The sequence below is a fragment of the Cupressus sempervirens genome, chromosome 2 (genome assembly GCF_028749045.1).
Source record: "Cupressus sempervirens isolate cs-2001-9-10 chromosome 2, ASM2874904v1, whole genome shotgun sequence".
NCBI classification, from domain to species: domain Eukaryota; kingdom Viridiplantae; phylum Streptophyta; class Pinopsida; order Cupressales; family Cupressaceae; genus Cupressus; species Cupressus sempervirens.
In genome coordinates, this window is record NC_143119.1 from 695,269,266 (window position 1) to 695,292,817 (window position 23,552).

General features: G+C 33.4%; 1 protein-coding gene across 1 annotated transcript in view; it reads right to left on the reverse strand.

Moving 5' to 3' along the window:
• Positions 1 to 279: 279 nt before the first annotated feature.
• Positions 280 to 23,552, reverse strand: part of LOC149575276 (GDT1-like protein 4) — a 28,729-nt gene continuing 5,456 nt past the window's right edge. The window contains exons 6-7 of the mRNA XM_089816015.1: positions 549 to 612; positions 280 to 443 (exon numbers count right to left, since the gene is read on the reverse strand). Coding sequence (XP_089672141.1) covers positions 280 to 443; positions 549 to 612 — 228 coding nt within the window. The remainder of the gene's footprint in view (positions 444 to 548; positions 613 to 23,552) is intronic.

The following is a 23,552-nucleotide window of genomic DNA, read 5'->3' on the forward strand; positions in this document are numbered from 1 at the left end:
TGAAAGCAATAAGAGAAGACACACATTATTTTGTGGGTTTGAAAATATTGATCTGTGACAAGCATATCTTCGACAATCATCCTACAATCAAACTGTTAATCTATTTTCAAGTGGGTTTTAAAAGGAATCTTCGGCAAACATCCTGCAAACAATAGCTAAGCTACCAGAAATAAGAAAAATAGATTCAAAATAAAACACGTTAGTGAAATTAGAAAATTTGTAAATTGAAAAATGCTTAAAATTGAAGCTGTTGTCGCAAGATTTCGTGTGAAATCTCTTTCAGAGCAGTGCAAAATTATTCCATGGCCCATGCAAAATTCTTTTACAGCTCGCACAAGGATTCACGGATGCTGCACTTTCTCGCGTGGTACGAAAAGAATCTTCGCGCGAAGATTCTAGATCCTTACGCAAAAATGAACAGTCTTGCGTGAAGATTTCTGAATCTGTATGGAACAGTACGGATAGAGAACATGAAAATGATTTAAAAATGTAGAAAGAGGCCAAAAAAGTTGATTTTCTTGGCCCCACGGTGTGCGGCAGAAATGTACCTATGAATTGTGGGCCTTTGAACCTCACAGACACTTCAACATGGTCATTACCTACAAAGTCATCCTGGGATAAACATTGGATTGTTCATCTAGAATGCTCGATACAGTGACCCGTTGCCTCCTATCTAAAAGGGATTTTTCCTGTTAATATCCTCAAAATCAAGGCACATGCAACTAGACCCTCTAAGAATGAAGGATTTGAATGCAACTATATGATTATGTAGATTAATCTATATGTTATGCAAACATTAATCTAAGAACAGATAAAACAAACTAGATTATGTGTATGCACATTAAATCTAAATGAGAGAGAACAATTAATCTAAATGATATTAAGCTAGATGATATCAAGATATGACAATAATAAGCAAATGAGTATGCAATTTAGCAGCAATTCGATAGCATAAGAATTCAACCTCTGTAATGAAGAAATGAGGGTCTCTTAAATAGACTTTCCTGGAATCCATCAATGATTGAGATCGATTTCAATCAATGGTCAGGATTGAAGATGAGGTTCAGTTAAGGTGGAAGATTCTCAAATTAGAGGGAGTTAACTGTCTTAGATCTGAGTGTAAGAGTTAGTCAACTCAAATAGACTTCAGTATGAGAGCAAGTGATCTGGGTCACTTCTAATTTGATCAACAATGAACTGGAAATTTCCATTCTTGAACTGAAGAGAAAATTAGGAGAGATATTTAATTTAATAAAATAAGATATGCTATCATAATTAACTTTTTCTATTTAATTAAATAATTCTATTTAATTAATTAGAGACATTTTTATTATTTAATTAAATAACTCCATTTAATTAATTTAGGAATAACTTCCCATTTAATTAAATGACTTTGTTTAATTAATTTAGAAGTAGCTTCTCCATTTAATTAAATAATTTTGTTTAATTAATTAAAATAGGCATATTTATTAAATTAAATTAATTTAATCCCGTAGCACAATAGCCTTAGGAGATAATTTAATTTAATAAAGTATGAACACTTTAGATTAAATTAAATTGAAATCAAATAGGTTTAACATGGCTAATATGAGTGCATACTATAGAGATTAAATAATGAGTGTGATGGATGCAGATTCTATTTAAAATTGAATACATCAAAATTCTATTTAATGCCAATCCTTATCCTCCTAATGTCTTAATCCTCCTAATCATATCTTAATCCTCCTATATTGTGTATTTAGTTGATTCTAGAGTTGATTTTATTTTACAATTTAACACATCAAACTCTATCCAATCTTACATCAATACTAAGTTGTTCATCCTAATTCAAAATAATTATAATAATCAAAATTTAATCATAATTCTTCATAATATATCATCTTTCCTTGTTTAATAGATGATATATTAGTAAAAGTGAGTTGTAATCATACAGATCAAACCCTATTGTTTTCTTTTTGATAATTGTAAACAATTTGTATTGAAATCCTTTTAACAAAGGTTGACCTAACAGTCATTTGAAGGACTTAATAGTCTATGTAAATCCTTTAAAAAGGTGGAATTCTAAATAGAATGATCAAAGTCATCTAACAAGGTCACTCCTAACAAGGTGATTAAATCCTCTAACCAAGTCGCATTTGATATTGTGTATTGTAACCTTTAATAGGCTTGGCTCCTACAAGAGCTTACTTCAAAAGAGTGCAAAAATGTTGACATATTGTTGATGGTTTTTTACAAATTGGGTTTCCACGTAAAATCCTAGTGTCAAACTTGTGATGAATTTTTTATAATGTTTTTACATTTAATAAAGTTTACATTCAATAAGTATGTTATGTTCAGGATAGTAATTTGTATAGTAGAGACCGAGCAACAGCAAGATAAGCATAATAGTTAATGTTTAAATGTTTAATTTTTCAAATGGTACTTATGGACCTTAAGTAATTAATTCACCACCCCCTCCCCCCAATTATTCTAAACATTTCTAGCAATCTTGTTACTTATTGTACATGCACTACTCTGATTAAAGTGCCATGGGGGGTTGATGTTCTACCTTTATTTGTCATCTTACTTTGTCCAGTGAGTTTTCCTTCTATGACATTAGCCTCATGTTGTGTATGAGATTGATCACCTAAGTACACACATATGTACTCTTTTGTACATCGTGATCGGGTTCCTTGACATGTAGTTCTTTTGGCCCACTTTCCCAATTGCCTATCATCTCACCTTTGTCTACATTAGGGGGGGGGGGGGGGGGGTGGTTCTTTTATTATTTCTCATGCTTCCTCGGTTTGATGGAGTGAGTTATTTATTAACTTTTTGTCCCTATGTATTAGGCAAATGTATTGGTTGGGTAACTATGCATTTTGGTGAGATGGATCATTTTCCATATAGACACTTTTATTTTTGTTTCTACTTTAGTTACAGCCTTCCATGTTTGATTGATCATCTTTTCAGGCTTTTGTGTTTCATGTCATATGTATCTTCGAGTTCAATTGTTTTCCTTTACATGCTTCTTAATTTGATGTAGATTATAGTCTTCTCTACCTAGTTAGGTTATATTTTAGTGGAGGTTCTTCAGATCGGTAGTTACTTTTGACAAAGCTTTGTAGCTTCTACATGCTTTAGTGGTGTTCTTCATGATCATCTTGTGTTCCTATCTTATGTTACATTCTAGTTTGGAGGCTTTTACAATCCTTCACTAGTTCTTTCCACCATTATTTCCATCTCTTTTTGGAGTATGGTTTTTTCCATATGGTTTTCTCTATTTCTCCTCTTTCTAGAGATTTCATTGTGCTTGGGTGCCTCATTAGGCCTTGTTGTTAGGACCCAAATTCTATTTTCTATAGTAGCTTTTAGGTTTTTAGCTACTCCCTAAGATTATCTTAAGGGGAGGTGTTAGAGTAATAAAGATTTTTCTTATTTATTAAATCATATTGATTTAATTATTAAGTCACTTATTATCTCTAGCTTACTTAAGATAAACTTTGGGCATATAATAATTAATTCTTTTATTATTAATTATTATCATGCAACCTAGGTTAGTTACCTGTTAGGGTTTTGATATCCTTTATACGAACAATCCCTCTTTTTAATTTAACATTAATTCTCTTTTGATAATAGAAATCTCTCTTTTTCCTCATCAAGAATATCTCATTTATGAATTTGAGAATTCCATCCTCCATAGCTTTTGCTTCTCTCTTTTTTTGATAGGTATTTGCATGCAGGTGATTCTTGAGAGTTGTGGCGTTGATCTTTCATCAACTTCAACATACACAATAGTTTTAAAATTTTAGAAAATTTAGAAATTGACTATTTATATTTGTAAAATATCAATTTTATATTTTCATATTATAAAATATGATTTAACTACAAATATGAAAATTATATTGCACTTATTAAAGTGAAGGCAAGAATTGCAAAAAAAACCACTAATTTAGTATTACTTTGTATTTTTCTTATGAACCTAGAGTGCACATTCATTTTCCTCCCCCTAAATGAATGTATAATTAGATTGCATGTATTTATCAAGTTTGAGCCATTAAGACCATGATTTAAATCTAAAATAATGATGTTTGGGTTATATTAGATTGAAGTGAAGAAATTTTTGTTGCAAAATAGCGACATGTCGGTCTATGGAAAGTAATGTTTTAAAGAGCATGATATAATAATAAATTAATAACATTATTCATTGTTACTCTTTATTTCAATTGTATACGATGTACCTATATATTACACGTCTTCTTAGAATTTAGCTTTACATTTGTCAATTATTCTCTTTAATGTGTTTAGTTTGTGCATATGTTGTCGTCATGACAATTCAAAAGACTATCTTTCTTTGAGGCATTTTGTAAGAATCCACATGTTAGTTTTGGCTTTCCAATTTTCACACGTGTACAGAAACATACAAAAGAAAAAACCACCTGTCAGCAAATAGAAATTGTGTCTACCAGATTAATGTTGTCTGTGTAAAAAATGGGAAGCACAAGAATGAGCAATGGAAGAGTGTATTATTCTTTATGATGAACTTCTTTTAGTACATAAAGCTCTACACAAGCACATGTACTACATTGAAATTATTATGAAAACCAATTGAGTGTAGGATGTGCTATTTTAGGACATAGGGGTCTTGCATCCATTTCTCAAATACATCATATTAAATAGTTAATATGCTAGCTAGAAGCTGGAAATTCTATTTATTTATTGCTATGGTTTATGTATGTTGTTTTCTATGCCTGCTAATCAACAAAGATGAATAATAGTATGTTATTTTATCTTTGGAGATGCTTTCCTATTAGTCCCCAAGAATGTTGACAAGATTAGTTAAATACCCTTATTTTTTTTATGGCTTAAAAATGTAAAATTGCATAGAAGTTAATTTTTGATACATGCAACTTTAAATTGATCCACAATATCATCAACCAAAGTTTTATAGATTTATGAGATTCATTATTTCTTCAATTTTTGAATGCATTTATCTCCACTTATAGAAGCTATCTATTGTTTTAACTAGTTGAACTCCCTATTTTTTTCAATGGCTAATCGTTGAACAATCTAAAAATGCATAAAAGTTTCTTTTTTATGTTGGTTTCTTTAGAATGGTCTATTTTATTACATGTATTCTTTGGGTCATACTACATCAATCAAAGCCACACACTTAAACCATTATCAAAACAAAAATTATAGATGTTGTACCCAAAGTCAATGCCTTGAATGGTTTGCATTACACCATCATCAAATTTAATTAAAGATAGCCTTGTAAAATTTGGATCCTTGGGCCAATTTTTATTTTTCCTCTAAAAAAATCATGAACAAATATTGGATCGTATACTCTTACAATGGCAACATAGCTTAAGAGTGCTCAGTAAGGCTTCTATATTTTGGTCCTACAACCCAAAATGCACAAAGAATCCCTATGGTAGGTGTCCCCTTAATCATGTTAAATGGCTCATCAACATAAAGAAAAGGAAAACAATAAGTGCGTTGCCCCTCCAAAAGGCAAATTAAACATGTACTTCAATGTGGCCTCTAAGGGAAATATCAAGACTTGTTCCATCAAGCTCTTTAATGGTACTAACAATAATGTCAAATTATGTACACTTGTAGAAATACCCAAGAAATGTCTCAAAGAAAAAAAAATCCCTAAAAAGCATTAAGAAAACTATTTATAATTAGAATGGAATAAAATTTTGAACTGTGTTGGTAGTTGGAATCACCCGACTACCATCATTACAAAATAAAATTGTTTGGGTCAACTTTATTTCCCAAGTTTTCCTTGCACCTGTGAACATGCCAAAAGGCTAGCATTGAGGCTCAACTAAAGTGTGATTTTATCATTCCTTTTTCTATCACAAAGAATGCAATTAATAAAAGACAATCATTAGAGGGCACAATCTCAATAGAGAAAAAATTCATGATGCATCTCTACTGGGAAATTTCTCTACACATAGTGTGAACTAAAGGAGATTCCATTTGGGCTTTCTAGTAGTTGATAAGCTAGGCAACTACATCTGAGGAAGGAGGTGGCATCATCCATCTCCACCATGGATGAACAACCTACCAAAGACCTTGTTACAAATTCCTAGAAGAGCCCTTCAATCACATGTTTCAAGGTTGGCATCAAAAGGAATAACATGGAAACATATTACTTCTTTATAGGCCATAATTTCTATCTACTTATTGCTTGTGTAACCCAAGAGCTAAAAATGTAGTTTTGAAAGAAGAAGCTAGTAGAGTTGTAAATGTTGAAAATGTTACAAAATTGGACATTTTTGTCTCAACAATAGTTCTTGATAATTCAATTGGTGGTGGATTTAAGGTAGTTAAACATATATATGTTGTTGGAATACTAAGGATAGATAGGGTGCTAAGAGGGGGGGTGAATCAATCTCGTCCAAATTTTCACTCTTAAACAAATTTAGTCCTTTTCCCTTTTTTACTTAATGTAACTCAGTAATCATCAATATCTCATCACAATACTTTGCAAATGAAAATAGCATTACTAATTTAATATTCACAATCTAAAAGATATAAGATCATGAAACATATAACATAACACAAATATCTAGTATTACAAAAACCCTTAGTTAGATGGAAAACTAAAATGGGGATGGTATCCACAAATCCATCACTACTACAGTAAGAGGTTTCCTTGTTAGGGCTACAATGTTTATCACTTTTGATGACTTACTCAGTTAGGAGTATACAATAAGACCTATTTAGTTCTACCTTTTATAATGATCTTATAATGCTCTTCAAGTGTGTCCTTGGTTAAGAGCTTACATATAAGATTGTTAAGTCCACCTTTTTAAAGGATTTAGAAAACTACTACATTGGTTAAACAATAGCAGCAATGATCTTTACAATAGAAACTTACTTTTCTTGATTACATCCCCCATCTGCTCTATAATTATCGCCTTGTTCTGATAGATTTGTAGTTCATTCCAACTCTGTCTCTGTCTCTGATCTCTCTAACCTCCATACTTGACCTTGATCTCTTCCTCACTTCAATACTTCCTTCAACAATACTTCTCCAAAAAACTCTACCTAACAACAACTTTAGTAGCAACTATAAAAAAAATTGTACAACTCTTTTTATAGTTTTCTTCTTTTTTTTCGTAGTTTGACCTAATTAGGGTTGTAGAACTTTCTAAAATTATTTTCTGACTATGATCAACATTTCTTAAAATCATCCATCCTTTCCTTCCGTTACATATTTATTTTTATTGTTCATTCCACTTTGTAATCAATAACAATCAATTTACATTATTCAATAAAAGATTTTCAAATCTTTACCTTGATTCATGTAAATTGGTTTCCATGTTTGGTAGAATCATGTTGCATTAGAATTTGTGCCAATTAAAACTCTAATGTCATCTCTTTATCACTTGGTGAATACACTATTTTTTCTTATAGACACTCGATAAACATTTTCTTAGTGTCCTCTATATATCTTAGTAAACTTCATGCTCAATGTAACTGACTTCTCCTCAGGTCGGTATAGGTAAAATTGCTTGGTGAATACTTGATCTTAGGTATACTTAGTAAATTTTACTTATCTCCTCCTTCATATCTTGGCCAATATTGATAGCTTGATTGTTATACACATTTTGACACTAATAGAAAATATGATTCTTTCTAGAAGTAACATTCTCCCCATTTGGCATTAGTGTCAAAAATATCAAATATCTTTTACCTTTCTACAAAGTTCTCCAACACATAAACTCCTCTTATACATATGCTTTCGCTCAGTATAGCTTTAGTCTTGCAAAATCATTTTCAAAATTATTTTTGTTTGTTGTATAAATATATAATATCTCCTTATAAGTTCAAAATATATACAAACAAACATATATATTAGAGAAACATATATATATTTTACCCCTTTTTTTGACACTTATGTCAAAAGATTTCTTAACATAGAAAAATATGTACTTTGGGGATAGTCAAAAATGTTCCAAGAAATCTTTGTGATTTTTTAATATTATCTCCAAAGTATTGTCCTAACTAGACCTTATCAACTCTAAACTTTCTTTTTAATCTTTAGCTTGGTTGCAAGATCAATCATATGATCAACAATGAAAAGACTTTGGGTGGCTATGAGAACCTTTGCATCTATGATATGTGTTTGCATAACTTTCAAATGAGGTAGTAGAAAAACTTGAATTGCATTTATTTATGTTCTCATATTGCTCTCTTCTTGTAGAAATTCATGTTGAAGTCCTATGAGGATTCTCACTCAGGTATAGTGTAGTAAAGATGTACTCAGGTCTTTGCTTAATTCTTCTACACTTGACTTCATATCTTCATCAATTTTCCTCAACTTATCTTTGACCTCTCTGGTAATAAATGGAATATCACACAATTTTCAGAATAATGACTAAAAATTTTGAACAATAGCTTCCAATGTTGTAACAATAGTGGATAAATCCACTTGCTCAATAGCAATATGGATTGAGACTTTGTCTGACACTCTATTTTCAAAATTCTTCTTACTCCTTTGCATCAATAGTGAGTATGTAAAAATATCTAGATCAATAATTTGAACAAATTGATCCAAAATAGGTACTTTTTCATTGAAATCAATTCTTGGAGCTACCTCAAGCAATATATCTTTTACATCATGAAGGACTTGCTTATGTTTTTTTTCTCTTCTTAGCCTTGCTTGCTCCTTTCTTTCACATAACTCTAAATAGTCATTTGGTCATCATCCAAGGTATTTGGATCCCAACTTGGTATAATGATTTCTTCTTCTAGAGTTATTGGGTTTGACCAAAATGTATGTGACTCCTTTTTAAGCTTCTTGCCTCTACTGGTGCTAGGTGAAACTATTTGTGGCAATGGAACTTGGATTTCCAAATTTGGCAATGTGGTCATTATTTCTATTTGTGATTCATCCTTCTGTTTGACTGGTTCATCAGTAGATAATGTTGAAAATAATTCTTTAATTGTATATTGTCATTGATGTTTACACAAATGTCAGTATTAACTAAGAAATATAGAGTTTGCAATATTTACCTTGTATATCTCAGTATTAATCGAGTAGTTAGGTAATGAAGACTTTCCAATATTAACCAAGTAGTTGGTTAATGAAAGGATTTATGCTTGCAGTATTGACTGAGTGGTTGGACATTAAACGAGTCATATTGTCAACTGAATGTTCAATTCTAGTGTTGACCAAGTGATAATAGAATGTAATTGTCAAATATTTTGTTAATTGAGGCCAACCATTTGGATGTTTATTGATGTTTTGGAAGGGTATTCAAGCCTACTTTTCCTAGCTTATGATATATAAGAAAGGTCAAGTTAAGAAGACAATTGTAACAAGTGGAATATGAAAAATATGGATATGTGAGTAGAGGAAATGCAGAGCAGGATAGTGTAAAAGATAAGTTGCAAAGAAACATCTGATTAGGAAGGATCCAAAGGTCAAGCAAAAATAGAGATCTAAATCTACAAAGAAATTTGCTTCATAAATCAAGTCAAATTATTGTTGCTTTTTGACCATTGTAATAGTAAAGAAATCTCTTAACAGAGTTGACCTAATAGTCATTTTGTAAATCCTCTAACAAGGTGACATTTCAAGATTGAAGTGTTTGAATACCTCTAACCAGGCCACTCCTAATAGGGTGATCTAAATCCTCTAATAGGGTCATACTTAATAGTATGTTTTGTAACCTTCAGTAGGGTTGGCTCCTAATAGGGCTCACTTTAGAAGAGTGAAAGTTATTGTGACTAGTTGCAAGGTAGTTTTTCCCAAATTGGGTTTCCTCATTAAATCTTGGTGTCATCTATGTTTGTGTTATTTTCTTATGCTTTATATTTTTGAAACTAAGTTACTAAAGGATAAAACAATTTTAATAATCTTAATATTGCTTTGTTAACTGAGCATCAATAATATTATAGTGCTAACTGAGCTATTCAGTATTGTATGATCAATGGAATTTTGTACTGACATCTAAGAGACAAGGATTTATCTTTGTGATAATTGATTCACCCCTCCCCTCTTAGTTACTCTCTTATATTTCCAACAATTGGTATCAAAGCAGTTGGTGCTTGTAGGAAAAGGTTTTAAGGACCTAAGCTAAAGATCAAGATTTCTTACAAAAGGGAGATCCCTAAGCTTAATAGAGAAAACTTTTCAGCATGGTAGGAGTTGATGAAGCTACATATATCAAGTATTAGTGATGTTGGTGTATTCTACTTAGAGAATAAATATGTGTCACCACCCAAGCCTATGTCTATGGAGAAAATAAAAGAAGAAAAGGATCACAATATAATGATGATTGATATAGTTTCTTCTCTTAGCTATTCTAAATTTGATGAGGTTAAAGATTGTCCTACTACATTTGACATGTGGGAAAAATTGTAGAACATTTATGGAAGCGTGAAGATTGATGAGTTTGTAGAAAGAAGTGAAGAAAAGAGCAACAAAGAACCTAAAGATTACAGAAAGTTTGTCTATTATGAAGAGGAACCTGAGACTTTACCTTAGAATTTTGAAGCCAATCAACAACTAAGTGCACCTAGCAATTCACTGGTACTTCAGCATGAGTCAGAGACAAAGGCACCTGAGTCTCGATTAGTTCAACCTAAGTTGTAGCCCCAAGAAGTAAAACTCGATTCATAGGAAGTACAACTTGAGTTACAACTTGATCAATCAAAGGAACTTGAGAAAAAAGGATGAAGATCTTGGAGAACCGAGATTAAGTAAGAAAGATCCAAGACTTGCAAAAAAATTTAGAAGGCATCATAGACCTAATCAAATAATTGGAGGAGAGACATAAGGCATTGACAAGAAAAAAAATTAAAAGGTACATGTTTACTTAGTGAATTTGAACCTATATCTATAAAAGATTCTTTAGAAAATGAAAATTGGATAAAGGCAATGAATGAAGAGCTTGAGTAAATAGAAAAGAATAAAACCTGGTCTCTTGTTCTTAGACTCAAGGATAAAAACGCGATTGGTACAAAATAGATATTTAGAAATAAGATGAATGAGAAATGAGAAGTAACAAGAAACAAGCCAAGAATTGTATGCAAAAGTTATGCTCAAGAAGAAGGTATTGATTATGAGGAAACATTTGCCCCTGTTGCAAGACTAGGATTTAGAACACTTCTAGCTTATGCAGCACAAAAGGGATTCAAAGTATATCAAATGGATGTCAAATCAACTTTCTTGAATAGAATCCTAGAAGAAGAAGTCTACATTGAACAACCTAAAGGTTTCATTTATCCAAGCCAAACAAACATGGTATGTAAAATTCATAAAACCTTATATGGATTAAAGCAAGCTCCCAGAGCATGGTATGAAAGACTACATGGATATCTAGTAAAAATTGGTTTTGAAATGATAAATGATAAATGATAATAGCAATTTGTATATCAAAGAAGGACCACATGACAATATATTACTTGCAAAAATATATTTGCAGATGATGTCATATTTGGAGGACATAAGATTTTACGCAAGTCCTTTGCTAAAGAAATGAGGAAAGAATTTAAAATGTTAGTGTTTGGAGAGATCAAAATTTTTATGGGTCTACAAGTTCATCAAATGAAGGATGGGTTATTCATCACTCAATCAAAATACATCAAGGGAACATTGAAATTATTTAGAATGGAAAATTCCAAACCAATTGGAACACCTATGTCTACTACACATAAGCTCTCAATAAATGATGATTCAAAGGAGGTACACCAAAATACTTATAGATTAATGGTTGGGAAAATTTGGTATGTGGTCCACACCAGTCCTGATGTTGCATTGGCAATTAGCATAGTTGCAAGATTTTCTACTTAAAAAATCACATTATGACAGCCAAAAGAATTTTGAGATATCTAAAAGGAACTAAAAGTTGTGGGTTATGGTACAAGAAAGGAGGAAATATTGAGTTAAGATCATTTACTAATGTAGGTTGGGTAGGAATCATTGATGATAGAAAAAGCACTTGTAGAGGAGCATTCTTTCTTGGAAAGAGGCTAGTGTCTTGGACAAATAGCATAATTATATTTCTCAATCCATAGAACAAGCAGAGTATGTTGCTGCAATAGTTAATTATCTAACATGATGTGGATCAGGGAACTGATGTCAGGAATGAAGGAAGAAATCAAGGAACTAGTGGTTATTTATTGGGATAGCACTAGTGCAATCAATATATCCAAAAATCATGTGATGCACTCAAAGACAAAACACATTGCAATAAAATATCATTTCCTAAGGAAATTGGTTCAAGACAAAGAGGTGAGATTGGAATATGTAAACACCAAGGAGCAGATAGCAAATATGTTTACTAAATCTTTACCTAAGGATGCATTAATGTATCTAAGAGGTAAACTAGGGTTTACTCCCCTATCTAATTCTTACTAAAGAAAAATATAGTGAGGCATCAACCAAGCTCCATTGAAAATCAATCAAGTTGATATAGAGTGTCACACTTCAGGTTTGAAATGTAGAGAATATTGCATATGAATCAATACAAAGGTACATTATAACTTCAAAGTTTATATCCTTTGGCAATTGATGTCAAAGAGGGAGATTTTAGTATCAACAAGGAAGATTATGAAAAGATCAGTATTAATGAGAAAGAGGGAGAGTCTTGTTATTCAGATGATTGAATGTACAACTAAGATGAAGAATATGATAGAAGAGTAGTGACAAGAAAGCAATAGACACAAATCCAAGTTGAATCTTAGAGGGAGTTGGTATGGATGAGAATCAGAATGAAACTAAGGATATTATCTAATTGCTCATATCTTTATCAGCTTATGTCAACACGTTATGTTGCCATCAATTCCAAAGAGGGGATTTGTTGAAAATAATTCTTTAATTATATATTGTCATTTATGTTTACAAAAATATCATATTAACCAAGAAATGTAGAGTTTTTAGTATTAATCTTGTATATCTCAGTATTAACCGAGTAGATGGCTAATGAAGACTTTCTAGTATTAACTAAGCAATTAGTTAATGAAAGGATTCCTAATTGTAGTATTAACTAAGTGGTCGGGCATCAAAGGCTTGCAATATTTGACCTAGTGGTCAGGCATCAAAGGCATGTAGTATTAACCAAGTGGTCAAGAATTGAAGGAGTCATAGTGTCAACTAAGTATTCAATTCCACTATTGATTGAGTGACAATAAAATGTAATTGTCAAATATTTTGTTAATTAAAGTCGACTATTTGGATGTTTATTGATGTTCTGGAAGGGTATTGAAGCCAACTTTTCCTAGCTTATGATATATAAGAAAGGTCAAGTTGAGAAGACAATTGTAACAAGTCGAATATGAAAAATATGGATATGTGAGCAAAGAAAAGGTAGAGTAGGATAGTGTGAAAGATAAGCTACAAAGAAACATCTGATCAGGAAGGATCCAAAGTTCAAGCTAGAACAAAGATCTAAATCTGCAAAGAAATTTGCTTCATAAATCATGTCAAATTGTTGTTGCTTTCTAACCATTGTAGTAGTAAAAAAATCTCTTAATAGAATTGACATAACAATTATTTTTTAAATCCTCTAACAAGGTGACATTTTAAGATTGAAGTGTTTGAAGACCTCTAACCAGGCCACTCCTAACAGGGTGATATAAATCCTCTAATAGGGTCATACTTAATAATATGTTTTGTAACCTTTAACATGGTTAGCTCCTAACATGGCTCACTTTAGAAGAGTGAAAATTATTGTGACTAGTTGCAAGGTGGTTTTTACTAAATTAGGTTTCCATGTTAAATCCTCGTGTCATATGTGTTCATGTTATTTTCTTATTCTTTATATTTCTACAACTAAGTTACTAAAGGATAAAACAATTTTAATAATCTTACGATTGTTTTGTTAACCACGCATCAATAATATTATAGTGTTAACTGAGCTATTTAGTATTGCATGATGCACTAGTACATTTGGGTTCATTTTTTGACCTTTATTGGTCAAATTTTCAACCCAATTTTTGACCAAATTCAACCAACCCATTGGTCAATATTTTTTCGGTCAAATTTTTGACCATCTCACTGGTTGGTCAAAATTTTGACCAATCTATTGGTCGAAAACCTTCCATAGTTATTGTCTAAGTTCAATTAGGAATTGGTCAAAATTTTGACCAACAAAGGTAGCAAAAAATTTGGCCGTTCGTGGAAATTTTGACCAACAAAGGTAGAAATTTTTTTGGTGTTGGTGGAAATTTCAACCTATGAAGGTGGAAATTTTGACCAACAAAGGTGGAAAAAAAATTTGGTGTTGGTGGAAATTTTGACCAATGAAGGTGGAAATTTCGACCAACAAAGGGGAAAAAAAATTTGGTGTTGGCAGAAATTTTGACCAACAAAGGTGGAAAAAATTGGGTATTGGTGGAGATTTCGACCAACAAAGGTAGAAAAAAATTTAGGCATTGGTGGAAATTTCCACCAACAAAGGTAGAAAAAACCTAGGCGTTGGTGGAAATTTTGACTAATGAAGGTGGAAATTTCCACCAACAGGTAGGTGTAAACTTTTTTCAAGCATTCTATAAAACAGTCACATGCCTTGCGTATGAAATGACAATTTGCATGCATCCTACACTCTCTCATCCGAATGATGATGGATTATGCAGAGTGATCTAAAACCATGATTCTAAAAAACACACACAATCAAATCCAAAATGAACTTGTACTACTAATGGATTGTGGAAATCTGATATTGTTAATTTTGCATGCATGTCTACCAGGACAAATATATGTTTCAGTTGTGATTGTCTTGGTAGACATGCATGCAATTTTACCAATATCAAATTTCCACAATCCATTTGTAGTGCAAGTTCATTTTGGATTTGATTGTGTGTTTTTTAGCATCATGGTTTCAGATCACTCTACATAATCCATCATTAGCCAAATGAGAGAGAGTGCAGGATGCATACAAAATGTCATATCATGGGCAAGGCATGTGCACTATTTTATAGAATGCCTAAAAAACACTAACAGTAACTAATATGAAAAATATATAATTAGTTATATGATTGAGACAAATCATGTACCAGTGAGTTGGTCAAATTTGGTCAAAAATTGGGTCAAAATTTTGATCAATGAAGGTCGAAAAATGAACCCAAATGCACTAGTGCAAGTATGCTCGCCAAGTTGACTCTTTGAGTTTGGTCATCAAGTCACCCCACCAAAGTGCCTCATCAAGATCAGTCTTTAGGTCTGCTCATCTAGCTTACTCACCAAGTCAGCTTGCCATGTCGCATCTCTAAGTGGCCTTGCTAAGTTAGCTCACCAACTTGCCCCACCAAGTTGCCACTTTAAGCCCACTCACCATGTTAGATTGCCAGGCTGACTCCCCAAGTCAACTCGCCAAGCTGACAATTAAAGTACGCTCACCAAGTTGACTCTCTAAGTTCACTCACCAAGTCTGCCCCCAATGCCAACTCTCCAAGTCAGCACACCAAGTCACCGCCACCCAGTCACCTCAATGAGTTGACTCATTAAGTTAGCTCACAAAGTTGACTCACCCAGTGGTTTTACCACCTTGCCCCAGCAAGTGGGCTCACTCAGTGTGCTTACAAAGTTTCCCCATAGAGTTTCTTCTCTAAGCTCGCTCAGCATGTAAACTCACTTGGTTGGCACGCCAAGTCGACTTTTCTAGTATGCTCGCCAAGTCAACTAATGAAGTCACCCCACCAAGTCATGTCACCAAGTTGTCTATTCAACTACGCTCATCAAGTTGACACTTTAAGTTTTCTCATCAAGTCACCCAACCAAAGCGTCTCATCAAGGTTAGTCTTTAAGTACACTTAGTAGGTCGGCTCACCAAGTCACTTTGTGAAGTTGCCTCACCAAGTGGCCTCGATAAGTCAGTTCACCAACTTGCACCACCAAGTCGCCACTTTAAATTGACTGGCCATATCAGCTTGCTAGGCTGACTCCCATAGTCAGCTCGCCAAGCTAACAATTCAAGTATGCTCACCAAGTCGACTCTTTAAGTTCGCTCACCAAGTCCACCCCCTAGGTCAACTCTCCATGTCAGCCCACTAAGTCACCCCCACTGAGTCACCTCAATGAGTTGACTCTTTAAGTCAGCTCACCAAGTCTACTATTCAAGTATGCATGCCAAGTCGGCTCACCAAGCCCACCGAGTCATGTCACCAAGTCGATTGTTCGAGTATGCTCACAAAGTTGACTCTTTAAGGTTAGCTCACCAAGCCAACCCACCAAGTCATGTCACCAAGTCAGCTTGCCCACATGTTCCACCAAGTCCCCAAGTCTGCTCGCCAAGCTGACAATTCAAGTGTGCTCACCAAGTCGACTCTTTAAGTTTTCTCACCAAGCCCATCCCCTAGGTCAACTCTCCAGGTCAACTCACCAAGTCACTCCCACCCAGTCACCTCAATGAGTTGACTCTTTTAGTTAGCTCACCAAGTCTATTGTTCAAGTACGCATGCCAGGTCGGCTTGCCAAGCCAACCCACCAAGTCATGTCACCAAGTCAATTGTTCGAGTACACTCACAAAGTTGACTCTTTAAGTTCGCTCATCAAGTCACCCCACCAAAGAACCTCATCAAGGTCAGTCTTTAAGTCTGCCCACCAAGTCAGCTCGCCAAGTCACCGCACCAAGTTGACTCACCTCTCGCCTCACTAAGTGGACTCACTAAGTCGGCTCGCCAACTTGCCCCACCAAGTCGACTATTCAAGTATGCTCGCCAAGTTGACTCTTTGAGTTTGGTCATCAAGTCACCCCACCAAAGTGCCTCATCAAGGTCATTCTTTAGGCCTGCTCATCAAGCTTGCTCACCAAGTTAGCTCACCATGTCACATCTCTAAGTGACCTCGCTAAGTCGGCTCGCCAACTTGCCCCACCAAGTTGCCACTTTAAGCCCACTCACCATGTTAGATTGCCAAGATAACTCCCCAAGTCAACTTGCCAAGCTGACAATTGAAGTACACTCACCAAGTTGACTCTCTAAGTTCACTCACCAAGTCTGCCCCCTAAGCCAACTCTCCAAGTCAGCTCACCAAGTCACCCCCACTTGCCCCACCAACTCACCACTTTAAGTCAACTCGCCATGTTAGCTCGCCAGGATGAATCCCCTAGTCAACTCACCAAACTGACAATTCAAGTACACTCACCAAGTGGACTCTTTATGTTTGCTCACCAAGTCCACCCCCTAGGTCATCTCACCAAGTCACCCCCACCCAGTGCTTATTGTGAACAAACCAATCTGAATCATAAGAGAAGTAATTAGAGATTATTATGAAAGGGTGCAACTGAAAAGAGATATAACTCACGTCATTTACAACATGACTAATCATTTCTAATGAAAGCTGTAAAAGGTAGTTCTACCATTCAACTCAAGATGATTGGAAGAACTTATTAAATTTTGTATCTTACAATGATCGCTCTGTAAGAGAGCATATTGCCTTTGGCACCCATTCAGTGCAGGCATATAAAGTCTACCATCAGAAATAGCATCATCTTTGAGTATATTTATATTGTCATATCAGACAACTTATCACAATATTTAGAGCATAAATATTAAGTTATATCAGAGATGGCTTGCATATTTGCAAATTCTTACTTGTATATCAGACACAACGAACAGTACAAGGTACTGAGAATTTACTCATTCATTGCATGTAATTTCCTATATATCAGAAATAGAAAATATATGTCATCTTGATTGTTATGCAATCATAATTATTTTGATCTAAACCATATTGTATATGCATTTGGAATTAAGAATCATTCAAATATTACTTTAATACAAGAAATTGTTTCTACATTCATTGAATTGTGAAGAATTCAAGTAGTATCTCGTAATTAGAAACATAAGGAAATTACAACCACCAAATTATGTGACTGAGAAGTGAGTCTGTAGAGTTTGCACTTTCTCATTTTACTATAGATAGCATTTTCCTAAGAAGCTTTACCCCAGTCAAGAATTGATACTCCAATGACACATACTCACAACCACTAGTTTTCTGTCCACCAAGGTCCTTGCCAATATTTGAAGGTTGCATATGATGCATGACTACTACTAGGATTTTCTCCACAAAAAGAAATTCATGTTGTCATAAAAGCTATTGTCTAGTAACATCCTAGAAAATCTCATGCCTCTAAATTTCTAATGATGTATGTATATGTCGGATCCCAATTGTGACGATCGCAAATAACACATTACATATCTTCCAAAAATGTTTTTGACAGGAAGAGATCCCCTATTTTAAAATAAGACAAATCAGAGTCAGTCCATTTAAAAGTCAGATATACAAATATAGGTGGCACACAGTCTATTAGAAACATAAGCTTCTACTCTACTTACCAAACATGATAGTCACAGTTGTTGTTCCGGTTATCGCCCATCACAAAAACACGGCCATGAGGCACATGCTACAAATGGATATAACATGAAATGTAGAGATTTTAGTTAACTTGTTTATTGATCGTGTAATCAATGAATAACAAAAGGATATGTGATGTGTGAAACCTCTATCTTTATGGATATTGTAACTTTAATTCCCATATGATTACTGTTTCCAGTGTATCAAATTATGTTAATTTATCAAGATTCAAATGCATGGAGGGTTTGAGTCAAAATTTATACATTTAGCATATTTTCAATTTTTTGCTTTAGAATGTTTGAAAATAAGAATAAGGTCATGGACATCATCAAAAATGAAAATACCAATCAGTTTTTAAAAATACAATTTCAACTACACCCCATAGAGTCATTTCAAATGAGGATCTAACTTAACTGTAAACAATTAGCAAAGTGTACTTAATTTTTTAATAATTTTTTTTTTTTTAAACATGCATTCAGGCATGACAAAAACAAAAAAGGAGTTGTGTAAATAAATAAGAGTTGTTAACGAATACTTTTTGATAATTGAACTAGTAGTAGCACACATAAATAGATGCTTTGATATATGTGAGGAATTACAAAGCAAAAAGTATTTGAACAACAAAATGCGTCACTCTTGGGGAACAAACTCAAATAATCTACATATACAAATAGTTCAATGCATGCAACTATGAGAGTGATACTTCAAAAGCATCAAATGCCTGCTGAATAGATATGGCATTCTGCCTAGGATTTTTGAAAATCTAAAGATAAAAACAACTGGAAGCAAACTAGAATGTTAATTAGCATTATCCTCATTGCAAAGAGATTAAACAATCTACCTTTTGTATAGCATCCTCTTTAGACTCTTCACTATCTGATTCTTTAGAGCTTGTTTCTTTCTTTGGGGGGCCTTTCACCTGGATAGAAGCATTATGCAAATGCAAAATATAGTAAAATTGTTATACAAAATATATTAACAAGCAACTTGAATTTCATACAAGAGAAACTGGTTAATATTCTCACATATAGAATGGACTTCATTAGAAACAACATCAAGAAAAAAGTGGCATTTTAGTTTAAAAAGAGATTTTAGGCACACCATAAACCCTAAATAGTAGAAAATTGTAAGCAACAAAAATACTAAAAAGCATGGTCACAATTCCCACACAAGTAGCAATATTAAAACTCATAGACCAAAATAATATCTTGTCATCTCTTAGCAATGCATGGCAACCTAAATGTTCCTTCTCCAACAGTTGACTCTCATACTAAGATAGTAATTCATTTTGTACTTAAGACCTTTTTCTCCGCAGGAACTATGCAAGAGAGTCACTGTAAAAATAGAGTTAAAATAAAATAGAGCACATTGAAATAATAGAGACAATCATCAAATCTACTACAGAATAATTAGATTGACTCAACATATAAAAATACAAACATGGAACTATGTAGATATGCACCAATATTACAAGGAATGCCTTACTTGAAATCACTTTTGTCCTATGATGAAACTGATCCAAACTAGGCATTGCAGTCTACTGAGATATCTATTTCCAAAGGGACACATTCACACAATCAGCAAGGTTGGATTTTTAATCAGTTCAATGTTTGGTTTGATATGAAATTTCAAAGTATGGAAGGAATTAGTCTAGTAAGAAGCGGAATTCTGATTTTCTTGAGAACATCCACAATCAAAATCAGAACTACAAGGTTCTAGTGATGAATCTTTTGGTCCATCCAAGCTATATGGTGAAAAACTTTTATTTTTGTTCAATGTATGGTGAATAAGGGCTAACCATTTTGTAGTGGGACCATTGTCTTCTACACCCAATATGTTGCCCATAAGGGCTAACCATAATAAATAATTGGAGATATAAAAACCTTACTGTTTTCAACAATTGTCTTATATCAAGCCAAAACCACAAAATATTGAAAAGCAGAATTGTCTGAACTCTGAACTTTGAAGGTGCATATATTATTGAAGTAATATGTTAAAACTTAAGACACATAAATCATTGATAAGTAGGTGATATTTTCCACATCAAGTCAAATTCTGATATTGCTATCAAGATTCAACAGTGTAGTTTTTGAGTCAAATTCATTGAACCATGATTCATGCATAGTAGTTCACACAGACTCATTTCTCATGAGAATGAATGAACACTTTGCACTCATTGCATCGAGGGAGTGCTCACAAAGATGAAGCACCATGACTTGCTCAAAGGCTCAACCATTCCAATACTACTCCAGTTGAAGAAGGCTTAACTATGGAGTTTCCTCCATGGTTTAAACCACTATACTTGGAATCCAATTTGAAAAACCTAAAACAAGTGTTGTGCCTTATGAAAAATTCATTAGAAAGCCCCTTGAGTTCATCAATAGATAAGCCTAAGATATTTTCCACAGCAAGTCAAATTGTGATATTCCTATCATGATTCAACTGTACATTTTTGAGTCAAACCCATTGACCCATGAATATAATATATGACCCAAGAAAGAGGGTGAAATTATAAATGTAATGGATTATAAATCCTTTCCTCCTACTACCAGATGACTAAAGGTGCTTGTGTGCTAATTGTACCCCCTTTTCTTGTAGTTATTTGCAATTTGTACCATCCGATCAGTATAGAAATTCATCTACAATTTTTAGGTCTTATCCTCAAAAATTTACATATTTAATAAAGAACAAATAACTCTCGTAGTAAGAAGTAGAAAGTAATCTGCGTGATACTTCAACATAATAGTTGTATTGCATAAAAATGTGACCTGTTGTATTTGCATCAAAACTCAAAATAGCATGGTAACAATGCAAAAATGGGAGATGCAAATTCTCGAGACAAGCCTTCTATTTATAGGCTTGACAGAGGGCTTGGTGAGGTGGCATCCATGTAGATGCCACATAAGGTGACATGCAAGCCATGCAAATGGTAAAGAATTCAAATTTTTCTCACACATGTGTGAGCAAACTTGAGAAGAAGAGTGGGAGACAAGAGTGTGTAGGCATGCCATCTCACACATGTGTGAGCACACTCTTAGGCTAATGAGGGGGATTAGGGAGATGATTAGGAATGATTAAGTGGGATTAGAGAAGAAGTAGGCTTAAGAGGATGAAAATGATGGTTATAGGTTTGATTAAGATTAAATTAAATGAAATTTAATTTAATCATGGTTTAGAAGAATTAATGGGTTATGAGGATTAAATAAACAAAATTTATTTTAAAAAGGAGATGATGGAGGATCATGTGTTAAATTAATTTAACACATTAAGGCTAGGAGTATTTAAATTAGATTTAAATACTTAAGAGAATGAACTCATTTAATTAATTAATTTAATTAAATAAGTAGAGGAATGTGAGCAATATAATTAATTAATTACAATGTCACGGACAATATTAATAAATTAATATAGTGTTTAGGGACAATTTTAAGTGTCTACAACAGCTCCCACTATACATTAATGACAAATAAATATGCCAAATTTGTGTTTCTTCTATAGAGGAATATGTCATAGCCTACAACATAATTCAGCACTTGTTACCTATTACTACCAAGCAGTAACAACTGAAACAATTTACCGGCATCTTCATGGTAGCTTGAGATTGAAGTAGATATAATAACCTTAAAAAGGCACTAACATATAAACTATTTCACAACATTAATAAATCATACAGTATTAGTGAATAATTTAAGCCAAATGTTCAAAGGAGCATAAAGACATACTTTGCTGGCAAATACAATATATAAAATAACAAAAAATTCAATCAAAATCAAATTTGACAAAAGAATCCAAATAGGAACGCTTCTCTGCAAAAAAATACATAGAACTGAACCAAAAGAACTTTCATTGTAACTTCAATCAGTCTGATAGGGACTAATTTATCCTCACATTATTGAAATTCTATCATATCAAAAGAAGTAGTATGTTGATCATTTCTTTGGTAGTACATATTTTGAGTTTTTTACAGTTGGTAGTTTACTTGGAGTTAAATTTGTTTAGACCTCTCAACAAATTTTAATGTCTTAAATTTGTCTAGAACTCTCAACAAATTTTAATGTCTAAATCCTTAGAAATCTTCTCCTACATTCTCTTCCTGTTATTCCAAAGCTATGTCAAGTGGAGTTGAAGGCAAATGACCCATATATGTTTCAAAAGGTGACTAATTTGTTGAGAATAACCTACTTTATAATAGAAATGTTAAATTTAGGGAAGTGACACACTCCAAGATTGAGGATGCTAGTTCTTGTATCCTCTTATGAGCTGCACTGAGTTCATGTTTATCACCTGTGCATGGTCATTTATCTGTGTGTGATAGGAAACACTCTTCTTGAGCCTTGTATCATTGTGGACCAAAATTTCCCAACAAATTTTATGTCTCTACTTCAAACAATAGACTCAGAAAGCCCAAAGTAGACCCAATGAATTAGCAAATAACATCAGTCAGCATCTTTGTTGCTTGATAATCTTTCTTGCAAGGATATGGCATTCACATTTTGCTAAAATCTAACTACTGCCACAAACAGATAATCCTACATTGTCCTGAGATACATACCTAGGTTCTCCTTCGGCCGCTCCATCCTGGCACATCCTAGGAACAAATTTCTAGGAGAATTTGACATTAATTATAGAGGCATTGACAAATTTTTGAACTTTTCCTACAAGCCATAATTTTGTTCTCCTTGATTGTTCTGGTTTTGTCTAGGCCTTGTGCATTTGGTGACACCCAAGTAGTTCCTAAAAGAGATGGTTGATTAGAAATTTGGTCCCAAGGCTCCCATATTTAGCCAATAGTTTAGCATGCTCATTTTCCTCCACCAATTTTACTTGTACATTTTCATCTTCTTGTATAAAGTGGGCATCGACAATGAGGATCAACCAGAAAAATGCACCTTATTGTATATAGTTTTGTTGCTTTCTTCTCTATGCACCAATGTCCTACCTTAGATGTGTTATGAGCCATTTAACTCAAATAGAGATTATTATGACTCAACAATCTTATCATGTCTGAAAACATCTATTTTGCTTCTTCTTCACTGGATAATGGAGATTGATTTGACCCTATCATTGTTCTTTTAAATTTCTACAAGCATTGACCATCTTTTCTTTGCATGCAATAAAAGCTAGTAGGCTACCAAGTCTTGCAACTTTGATACCACTATAATATCCTCAAATGGGATACTAAAAATTATTTTTGAGCTAGATCAGGTCGATCCCTATCTTTCATAATTGATAAATCTTGCACAAAATATTC